The 11,851-nt window shown below is 36.0% G+C and overlaps 1 protein-coding gene across 1 annotated transcript; it reads right to left on the bottom strand.

Annotated features, from left to right (window-relative positions):
- Positions 1 to 907: 907 nt before the first annotated feature.
- Positions 908 to 3,272, bottom strand: LOC122085530 (SCF E3 ubiquitin ligase complex F-box protein grrA-like). Its single transcript, XM_042654007.1, has one exon. It carries the CDS (start codon positions 2,083 to 2,085, stop codon positions 997 to 999), a length of 1,089 nt encoding a protein of 362 aa, XP_042509941.1. The 5' UTR covers positions 2,086 to 3,272; the 3' UTR covers positions 908 to 996.
- Positions 3,273 to 11,851: the final 8,579 nt, after the last annotated feature.

Here is an 11,851-nt window from a genome sequence, read left to right as displayed (position 1 = left end):
TCGGTTCCTTTGTTTCTGCATTTTGAAATCCAAAGCAGCTTTGAATCTTTTTCTCTCCAATTCATGACAGTGAAGTTTGTTACATGATTTCCTTGGCATCTTTATTCTCTTTCTTCTTTTCTTTCTTCTGGTCAAGCAATTTCTATTCATCCCTATTTATCTGTGAAACAAATGGAGTCAGGGGTGAGGGAAATCAACGATTGGAATTGCAATCGATCGAGACTGATGCTGATTTTGGTCGATTCAGATCAAGATATATAGGGGTTTTGTTGGATTCAGATTGATGCCGTTTTTGGATCAGAGTTGGACCGACGTACATGACAGAGAGACAACCGATCGCCAAGAAAATAGTTAAGAGGAGATCCGACGAAAAGCAATAGAGCAATGCGGTTTTAAACGCACGCTATCTCCGACTTTCAGAAGACAGGACTGTTGAGAGAGAGAGAGAGAGAGAGAGAGAGAGAGAGAGTTTGGATTAAAAAATTTCTGTGTTTTTATCTGTAGAATACCTAAGTTTGGTTTGGATTAAAAAAATAAAAAAAATAAAAAAATAAAAAAAAAAAGGTATAACGGTTAAAACATGAATTTTTTAATGATAAAGGTATAATAGTCATTTTAACTCGACAGTTAATAGTGACTAACGGTAGGAGGTCTGAATATAATTTGATGAAACAAGGAATTTGTCTTATAATTGTGGCATTCTTCATAGAGTGGCGCGGTAAATTTTCCAAAAAAAATGCATATACGGTTTGACTGGTTTTAATTAATTTCTTCTTTTCTTTTTCATAGAGAGAAAAGTTCTAAACTTGGTGACCTCTCCTTGAAGCACTCTTCTCGGCAAAGATGAAAGAAATTCCAAATTGTTGGATTGAACTTTCGAAAAAAAAATCTAAAGACAGAACAGAACTAAGTAACCATGGCAATTGCATTGAGTCGCAGGTTCTATAAAACAAAACTGAGTTGCAGCTTTATCTAAGGGGGAAAAATGTATGTGCCTCACCGCCATTCTAATCTACAAATCCTGCTTAAATTCTCTTGCATTGACGTCGGCATCCACATTCTCAATCCTCTATCCAGCCCAACGCACTTCAAGGACTGGCATTCGAGCACTGTCTGCTCTACAGCCTCACCACACACATTGTAACAGGAAGCCAACACAAGAACTTCCAACGATTTGAGGTTCGAGAAGGAACGTATCCCAGCTCCTGTGATCATTTCACAACCCGTCACGTCGATCGCTACCAGATTCCGGCAGTTCTGTGCAATCGCAAGAAGAGTGATGTCCGAAATGTTGATCAGCCACGAGAAATCCAAACGCTGGAGTGTCCGAATTGCGGCAATGGCAACACCCCCTCTATCAGTCACCCTCGGCCCACATTCCGCCAAGTTCAACTCCTCCAGGAAGTATATTTGCTGCAGTAATGAAACGCCATGATCTGTAATCTGATCGCACTCGGTGAGAACCAATTTCTTTAGGGTTCTGGATGTTGATCCAGTGGCTAACGAAGCCAAACCCCAATCGGTAACCAACGAACACCCTCGCAGGTTGAGAACTCGCAGTGAAGTCGCTGCTCCAATGGCTTCTAATGCTTCATCCGTGATCTTAGTACACTTTGCCAGATCCAAAGTCGATAAATTTTGGGAAGATTTTATGAGATCCACAACTCCCACGTTCCCGATTCGACTCCGCCTACGCAGACAAACCTTGGTTAAAGCAGGGCAACGAATCGCGACGGCACAGACACCATCGTCCCCTACATCGTTTGGACCCAATTCCTCGAACTCATCGAGAACCCTCTGCGTTTGACGAAGATTGAGATTGAGCAACCGAAGATCAGGACACGTTTCGGCTATTAATTCAAGGTCAGAATTAGTGATCTCTCCAGCTGCTTCCAAAGTAATCAAGTTAGGGAACCTCGGCAAGAATTTACGGAGGAGTTCAGGTTCTAAGATCCGTAAAGCCAAACGAGTTAAGCCCTCTACCCTCAACCACTGATTACAAACCTGAGCACAAGATTTCCTGTCATTTCGATCAATAACCCTCTTAAGAACTAGCCCTAATTCATCATCCCCAAAAGCTTCCATAAATGGAGTACAAAAAACCCTAATTCCTCGAGAGGGATTTGTTTTCTGTTTCTCTGTCAATGGATCGTAGCTACCCAAAATGTCACCATCAATACTTCCATCTACGGTAATATCAGAGGATGTTGATGTTCCAGAGAAAGAACAAAGTTTCCTAACTAAGAAATCGAAACCCTGGAACTTGATGACCCCATTAAGATTTAAGAAAGAGTTGATGCAGAGGGAGAAGAAGATCTGATTACCTGTAACAAGTCCGGTGAGGTAGAATCATCCACCAAACTAATTATAGCAAACCCATTGATACAGAAAAGCGAAAAAGAGAAGCAGATCACGATGAGATCGATAAGACGAGATTAAAGAGAGGTTGCAGATCAGATCAAGGGTTCCCTTCCGGTGGTTGTGAGGACGAAATCAGAAGAAGCTTCAGAAACAAAGACGAAATGCCCTTATGTATTTGTTTCCCTTCATTTACAAATGTGTCCCCTTTGGCATCTTGCTCTCTCCCTCTCTTTCTTTGACTGAAGTCTTTGACAAGTCATTGTCACTTGGGAAGCTCACAGGCGTGATCAGCGGTGTGAGATAAAGGTTTCTGATTTTGCCTTCTAGTGACGAAGAAAGAGTGAGTCGGTGCATGCGTTTGATAAAATGATATAAAAAGCTGTGTTTGGCATTGTTACATAACAACAACGATTCAAACATTGAGGGCCGTTTGTTTAAAGGGGAATTGGGGGTGAGATTGTTGTCATGAACCCACATGTTAGGTGAAAGACAAGAAAAATAAAGATGAAAGATGAGATAAAGTGAGAAGCAACGTATGGTTGGAGAGGAGAGATGGAAAGAAGGAAAGAAGGAAAGAAGGAAAGAGGGAAAGAGGGAAAGAATGAAAGATTGAAATGATCGGAGTTCTAGTTTAAAGCCGATTTCATCCCTTGTTTCTTCTGTTGCAAATGATTGGAGTTCAAGGCTACTAATTTCTGAGTTCAGAGCCGATTACTTACCTTTCTTCATTTAGTTGCAGATGTTCAAGTTTAGGGTTTCATATATTATGAGATAAAGGAAGAAGCTAAGGAGGAGAAGAAGGAGACAGAGTAAGAAGCGGTTTCCAAAAAAAAGAAAAAGACAGAAGAAGAAGCGAAGGAGGAGAAGAAGAAGGAGATGAGGAGAAGAAAAATGAGACAGGTGCTTTCCCAAAAAAAAAAAAAAAAGGCAGAGGAAGAAGCGAATGAGGAGAAGAAGAAGGAGACGCCCCACCCCGCCCCGGGGAAAAAAAAAAGACAGGAAGAAGCGAATGAGGAGAAGAAGAAAAAGGAGGAGGGGAGGGGAGGGGAGGGGAGAAGTTGATGTCCATGTGGGCCACAAGAACTGTTTTTATGTTCTCCCAAAATCCCACCCCTGTTGAACAAACAACTTAAATATTGTTAGGGTGGTATAATTCTTACAACTATCCCACCCCTTCGATCCAACACTAGTAAAACCCCTTTAAACAAAAGAGCCCTGAGAGATATTTGTTGGTCAAACAGCTCCTATGGCGAGTGTATACACTAATTAGCATCAAACCATCCTACCAATGCCAACGGGGTTGCTAGTCTAGTGAAAGGTAGTTCTTACTAGGGGTGTCAATCCTGAGCCCGCATCGGTAGGCCCGATCGAGCCTGATTCGTTTAAGGCCGTACATGAATCGGTCCATTTATTAAATTGGAGTTCACGGTGTAGGCCACTAGCCCGTCAGGCACCTGACCGACCTAACTCACTTAAGAAGCCCGCTAGAATCGACTCATTTAACCCGACCGACCGACCCCCTTAAAAAAATGCCTAAATATCTATTTTACCACAAATACTACAAAATATGAGTAAAGAATATATAGGACTAAAATATCCATATTCTAAATGGGACACTTAATTGTTAAAAAGAGTGTAATTCTTACAATTTAGAATACATTTTAAAGACATGATTCCCTTGGATATATATATATATATATCTTGGATCTTGCTAAATGGAACATTCAATTTATATATATATATATATATATATATAACAATTGTTCAATTGTTAAAGACATAATTCCCTTGATTCCAGAATTGTGAATGTTATCTTCTAGTAGTTTTAAAGTTACTTTAAAAAAGGATTTTATGATAAGCACGTTTAGAGTTCGTTTAGAATTAAATAGATCCATAGCATATTTAAGGACCGTAAAAGGTCCGTTTAAGGTAGTCCAATTAAAGCCTGACAACGACCGGCACGATTACAAACCATACTATGGCCCCAAATCTAGGCCCGTTTAAGTAAACGGGCATTCACGGTGCAAGGATTTCACATTGTCAGGCCCGATTAGGCCCGACTGAGATTGGCCTGGCCCGACCGATTGACACCCCTAGTTCTTACTATCGCTAGAGTTAGTTGATTGTGGATTTGAGTTGGCATACTCCATTATTACTCATTGATCGTGCGGAAGCAATAAATCCACACATTCTTATGACTAGAAATAGATGACCAGTATCATTAAAATGTCGAGTAATATAAGAAGCAACTAATTTAGTGGTAACAAGATTACTCCAATTAAATTTTTACCATATTACTATTTATCAACGAAAGGTGGAAGGAAAGTGAAAGGACAAATGAAGGCAAAGACGAAGGCCAAGGATCAGACAAAATGGATGTTTGAGCTCCAAATAGGTAAGATCTTCATAATACTATTCCAGACGGCAAATCTAAACCTAGGTTGAGCACTGGGAGGAATAATGAAGCTCCTAGAGTTCTATACACAAAGTGCCTAAGATCCTGAGAATTTCCTTCACTAAAATATACACCGTTCATGTCAAAATTAATTTCTTGCCCTGACAAATCCTGAAACAAACCTAAAATTGCTTTGATAGTGAGTAGATCTTTTGTTGTTATACTAAACAAAAGAAGTGTCATCCATAAATAACAAGAGATTTCAGGATAGAATCGATTCAATTTAATATCTTAAAGAGATTTAACTCATAATAATATTTAGGAGGCGAGACAAACCTCCCAATATCCCAAGAAGAAAAAAAAGAAGAGTAGGTTCAATTAAGGGTGTCAAGATATAATCGAAACTATTTATTGGAATCAGAACCAATCACTTATAATCAAACTGAATCGCATCGCACCTAGGGGTGCAACAGGGCTGATTGGGCTGGACTTCTTAAAACCCTAGCCCAACCCTTAGTCCCCTTAACTGGGCCCAAACCGGCCCTGATCCTGACTCAGGGCCGCAAAACTTCTACCCAGGCCCTATCCTTCAGGGTTTAGCCCAATCCTTACCTGCACTAATTGGTTTTGATTTTTCAAGGTCGGGCTCGGATGACCCTGACCCTGACCCTGATTGACCCTAACCATGGTTTGCCATCAAGGGCTGAGATGGCCCTGATTGACCTTGACCCTAGTTTACCATCAAAGGCCGGGTATACCCTAACCCTGACCCTGACCCTGACCCTACAAAATATGAAATAACTTAAAAATAAAAAATATTAATAATAAAGAGGAGATAAAAAACACAAAGTTATAAATTATTTGTTATGAAGAGAACATCCTAAAACAAATATTCAAATAATACAAATAACTCTAATAAATTACTTATTATGAGGAGAACATCATAAAGTAAACATTCAAATAATACAAATAACTCTAACTATTATGATAAACAAGGAGGAGATCATCCTAAAAACAAATAATCCAAAAAATTTCAATTATTTGTATGATAAACAAAGAGATTATCCTAATAAGGCAAAACTGCAAGAAAACTGAACCTCCACTTGGTGAGAGTGAAGAAAAAAACTTCAGGTTCAAAGAACAAATTGGTAGAAAATCATTTTCTACCAATTTTCACTATATTAAATATAAATATTGATAATAAAAGTCGATAATAAATATTCATATCAACAATTACATATTGATTTAAGATGGTAATTTTAAAAAATATATTAATAATTTTTCATTTTATTAATAATAATTTCTAAAATAGATATTTTTTTTATTTTTTTTTATTTTTTGTAGATAAAGGAAAAGAGATATTTTTTATTAGTAAAAATGGTAAGAGAGATCGGTGAGATTATAAGAAGGTATATTAGGAGTTTTGAGGTGTCAATAACTCAATGTAAAATAATATATAAAATTAGGTTAAAATCAAGGTCACAACTAGGGTCATAACTAGGGTCAACATCAGGGGTAAAAATTAGGGCCAAAAGTCAAGGTAAAAAAATCAGGGTCGGGTTCAGGGTGGGCTGGGTGGGCCAAAGACATCAACCCTTACTGGCCCTAACCCTGACTCAGGGTCAGAAATTTAAGGGCCGGGTCGGCCCTTAGGGTCAAAATTTTTGGGTTTATACTTGTTCGGGATCAGGGAGGGCCAAGGGCGGGTCTGGGCCGTTAGGGCCAAACTTACACCCCTAATCGCACCGTAGTAAATTGATCAAGTTTTGGTTTTATAGGCCATAATTCTGGTTGGTTTAGAACCAGAAAACCGATGGTTAACCGACACCTCATATTAAAGACAAAGTGTTTTGAATTTCAATGGGTCTCCACAAAAAAAAAAGAGAAAAAAAAAAAATCTAATCGAGAAGGGAGTTTCACTTTCACACAATCACACCTCCTTGATTTCCTAATTTCTAGGGTTATGGTTAATTAGTTATCATATAGTGTAGTCTTTTACATAGAAAATATTTTGTCCTTAGCAAAATTGAAGTATATTGTTTTGATTCTTTAGGAAGTTTAGTATATGAAAGATTCACACTAGTTGTAGGATGCAAACCATTTTTTAAAACGACACTCTTAACCACAAGTAAATCAGTTATGAACCAAATAACAAAAATCGATTAGAAACCGCTAAAATCGAAATCGAATGAAAACGATTTTGATTTCACCTTATTCTTATTCGGTATGATTTTATTTCACCTATCAAAATGTAAATCGAATCGAATCGAAACCAAACCAAATAACAAAAATCACACCATTTGACACCCCTAGTTCAATGAAATCAAAAGAGCTCCCATCTAACTTTAAAAAATACATAAAAGAGAACATCAGATAACTAACTATATCACGGCATTTGTCGTTAAACATAAAAATTTAACAAACTCTTGATATACCCCCATTCTGCCTTGTCATATATGCTTTCGACTCATTTAATGATTTAATTTACGGGCAAGCCATCCTCTCTTCCCTTTATGACATTTTAAGAAATAAAAGATTTACTGGCCAAAAACAATATTATTGGTAAATGAACTTACCAAGCAGACTAGAAGAGTACGTAACCAATAAGTTAATTAACTTGGAAATTATTTTAATATAAAACAAAACATAAACTAGTAGATATGTAATCTAAAATATAAGTAGGGTACTCTTCCTTTATAATCATCGCAAGTAAGGTATGGTTGATCCCAAAAGGCAAGCAATTAGTTGTAAAAAGTTATAAGCAAAATCAACAAGATCAGGCTTCAACACATCCCAAACTATCGGCAAAATCATCATGGCCAGTAGTTTTAAAACCGCAATACTATTAAAAGAGCATCTTTCTTTTGTTAAAAATGGGTATTTAGGCATTTGGCCTGACTTTCTTTGAAAGCAGCGAAGAATACTAAACACCCCGTGTGGATGACACCAATTAGGTAAGAGGATTCGAACTTAGAACCACACGCTTCTTGAGGCGAAGTCCCTTGCCAACTCAATTACCCCTTATCCTCTACAGAAATAATCGGATTAAAAAGACTTTCAATAAAACTTGGATCCAAAGGGTTTGAGGTAGTATAAATAGAACACAAATAAGATGAAAACATCTTGAAAATGGATGGTAAGTCAATCACAAAAGAACCATTAGAATCAACAATGGAATAAATGGCTGATCTTTGCATACCATAATTGGCCATAAAATAATAAAATTTATGTTCTATATTAAGAGGATTGTGTCTATTTGACCATGTATAACAATGTCCAATATGCTTGAAATCATCTACGCCAAAAGAATAAAGAATTAATAAGAGAGACTATATTCCCACCCCCCCCCCATAAAAAAAAAATCTCCCTACAAAATAATATTTAATTAAAATCCTTTAAAAAAAAAAAAAAAAAAGGAAATATAGGTAGAGAATTCCTCCTAAAAGCTAGCACGAGATTAGTAGAATTCTTTTTAAAATTCCATTCATAGTCTAGGTGTTAAATATCTTAATTTCTGAAGGTCTCTTATGTGATAATGTGATGAAGCATCAGAACTTGAATTTGCCAAATCAACTACCTAACTCTTGGTTCTACTAAGCTTTTCAAGAGCTCTTCAGTTGTTGCCAAAGCAACTACCTAACTCTTGGTTTTACTAGACTTTTCAAGAGCTCTTTAGTTGTCACGTACAATGAAATGAGACAATTAATCAAATCCTCTAAAAATAGTAATAATATATAGCTAAGGTGTAGAGTGGACACCAATTCTGAATCAAGGCTGCTCTACCGCAAGACTCACAAGAGCCCTTGCAAACCCAAGCAAATAATGTTAGCAAACATGATATATCTAGTTTTTTTAATTTGCTTGGAAATTTACATGGCATCAGAGCAAGCTTTCTTCAATCTTGTCGCAGGTGTCTGTAAAATTGCCTTTATTGTCCATGCACATATTCGTCATTCTATCCCACCCACACATGATAGGATAGTTACACTCCCACATCAGTGACTCCTAAGGCCTTCTATACTCATATACATGTGAGTCCCTCCACACAAGAGTTTGAGTTTTTGGGATGAATATTTACGCTTGTATCAATTATATGAGGTTGATCTGACATTGGTTTAAGCCCTACATATAACCAATCAAACTGAGCATACCTGACCAAAATAGCCCAAATAGAACTGATCCACTTCTCTGTGATCTGGCCTTCAAATTGGAATATTATGGAACTGATTAAAACCGGAGTGCAACGGGCCAGCCAAAAATAGACCGAAATTGAACCGGACCAAACTTGATATCAAACTAATAATAACCCAGAAAGAGAAAACTGAAATAGACCGAAGCTAAGCCTTCCCTTATTGGGCTACCTTTGTTTATTCTAATCCAACCTGAAGACCTGTTCAGCCTGATCAAAACCATTGTTAGTTAAAACAGGAACGGCAAAAAATAGAAACGTACGATACGGATTTTAAACAGATAAAAACGATGAACGGTACGGTCACAAAAACAGGAAACGACAAACGGACGAAAACGAATGGTACGAGTATTAAACGTGTAGTTTTCAAAAAAACGAAACCAAAAAAACGGTAGTATACTCATGCAATTTGAGAGATTATTACCTGTATACATGCATCTAATATTCCAAAAGCTCCAGGAGTCCTAAGATAAAATAGCCCAATGGGCTACAAGAAAATGAGATGTTGCTAACTTTAGTTTTTCTTTACTCATTGGGCTATAAGAAGATGAGATTTTTTTCCTATAAATAGTATGGAAGTTAAAAACAAAAAACCAAGTACCATATTGTCTTCACTCTTCACTTTTACTAATAGTTTTTTTTTTTTTTTTTAATTAAAATTTTTTTTTTATAAAATTCCTATTTTAACCTTAAAAAACGGATACGCGTTTAAAACGGCCGTTTAAAACGCGTTTAAAACGGATTCTTTTTCCGTTTTTATTTTTTTTTCATATTGTATTATAGCATACGGGAAAACGCATTTTAACTAACAGTGATCAAAACTAGACCGAACTGACCTTTTGACTGGAGTTATCTCACCATACAGGGCAGTTTTTCAAGGGCGAGTTCTCCTCAACTTTATATATCATAAATTCTCAGCATGACCTTAATCTTGTCGGTGCCTTCAATTTTTAATCGGACCATGAGTCCATGACCAGACATGAATTCCCAATATATGTTGAGTTTGTTTCATCTGTTTTCCTGCCTGAGATTTTTTTTTTTGTAAGATTTACCTGCCTGAGATGACAAAGTGTAATAGACGGGTACATATATGACATATCCGTGAGTTTTTTTGTTATTGAAAACTTAGATAGAGAGAGAGAGAGAATCTCTTAGCAATAGAATATTATGGTATTGGTAGGGTATAACTGATTACTTCTCGGAAAGTGGGTGTGTAATTCGTGGACAGCAATGGATGACTTTCCCACCAAAAAAAAAAAAGGTAGGGTATAACTGATTCCTCATTCGTCTATTTAGATTTAGTCAATCATTAAGTATAAGATGAATCTTGTGAAAGGATTCCAGTGCCACCATAATAATAATAATTATATTTTTTATTATTATTATTATTATTATTATTAATAGTAACATTATTATATTTCATCATATATTGATAAAAATGAGAGAATTATTTTATTCAAAATAATATAAGATCGAAGGTTCAAAGTTTCATATTTATTTATTAGAGCAGTGTTTTCTGTCCTCAAGAGGTCCTTATGTCCACATATAGGACCGCATATCCTCAAGAGGGTCACGGTGGTTATTCGCGCCCCGTTTGTGGCGCATGGGCTCCTCTTGTTGGCATAAAATTTTATCCCTTATTTGTTTTTTCTTGGTGGTATTAATCTATAATTTGAGCAAGTCTATTATTTAAATCATCTAGCATGTTGTTCTGAATTAAGGTTGTGTGTTATTCTTCTTACTCTATGATTTTCAAATTAAAAAAATTCTCTAATTGAAAGACAATTATTAGCGTAGTTTGTGGTACCCTTGCCAATAGGTAGTAGAGTCTCAAGAGACTCCGAGATGGACTCTACTACTTCACCAAGGAAGGGAGTGGGGGTGGGGTAGGGTTTAAATATAATATATCTTTCTTCTGTTTAAAAAAAAAAAAATTGAAAGTAAATCGAAAACTAGCATTTTACGAAATAGAGAGATGTGAATTGTATCCTTTTATACCTTGCCATTGTGCACACCTTTTTCTTTTTAATAAAAAAATATAATTTGTTATTATTAGAAAGATCTATTATTTATCCAAGTGACATTTATTCTGTCTTATGGACAGATGGTGTGTTCATTCTAATCGTTAGATAAAGAGAATGTAGTCTAGATTAACAAACTACATGTCAAATCTCAGTCTAAACATTGTTATACATTCCCCCAATTCTGATTGAGAACAAAAGTTTAGATTAAATAAAATGAAAAAAAATGGATATAACCTGGATTTGTTTTGTGATTTCGGAAAATGTCACTTCTATTGTTACATGTATACATATTTTTTTTAAATTCATTTTCCACAAGATTTATTATTATTATTAAAAAAAAAAAGTCACTTGAGATCACTTATAATTTTATTTATATTTATATTAATTCTCAAAATTTTTGAAGGGAGGTTGGGTGGGTTTGAAATTTGATTTTGAAAATATCTAAGATTGAATTATGCATAGTAGAAACTTAAGAAATAGCAAGACTCTAGCCCTTTATTCTTTCTACGACCAAAATGTAGAAAGACTTATTAAGCTCCGAACAAACATTTTTTATTGGAACTATGGTTTTCTGATAGCCCACTTAGGAAGGACTTCTTGACTCTTTGAAACTTCAAATATCTATCATGTGATAATTCAATTATGACACAAATTTTGTAAACCCTAATTTTCCTTGTTCATATATCACATTTTAGGATAAAATATAAATTTAAAAGGTCATTATCGGAGAGTGCACTATAATGATTGGAGTATCTATACACGTGCATTGATATACACAAAGATGTATAATAATACATGGGAAAGTATTCAATTAAAGGACACGAGTTGGGCATGCTGCTCACTATACGTAATTTAGCAAGCGGCAAAAACATGAAAGAGGGT

Source organism: Macadamia integrifolia, chromosome 8 (genome assembly GCF_013358625.1).
Source record: "Macadamia integrifolia cultivar HAES 741 chromosome 8, SCU_Mint_v3, whole genome shotgun sequence".
Lineage (NCBI taxonomy): Eukaryota > Viridiplantae > Streptophyta > Magnoliopsida > Proteales > Proteaceae > Macadamia > Macadamia integrifolia.
This window is presented reverse-complemented; position numbering and strand designations above follow the sequence as displayed.

Coding starts and splice junctions, on each gene's coding strand:
- LOC122085530 (XM_042654007.1), bottom strand. CDS start 2,085: ATGGAAGCTTTTGGGGATGATGAATTAGGGCTAGTTCTTAAGAGGGTT.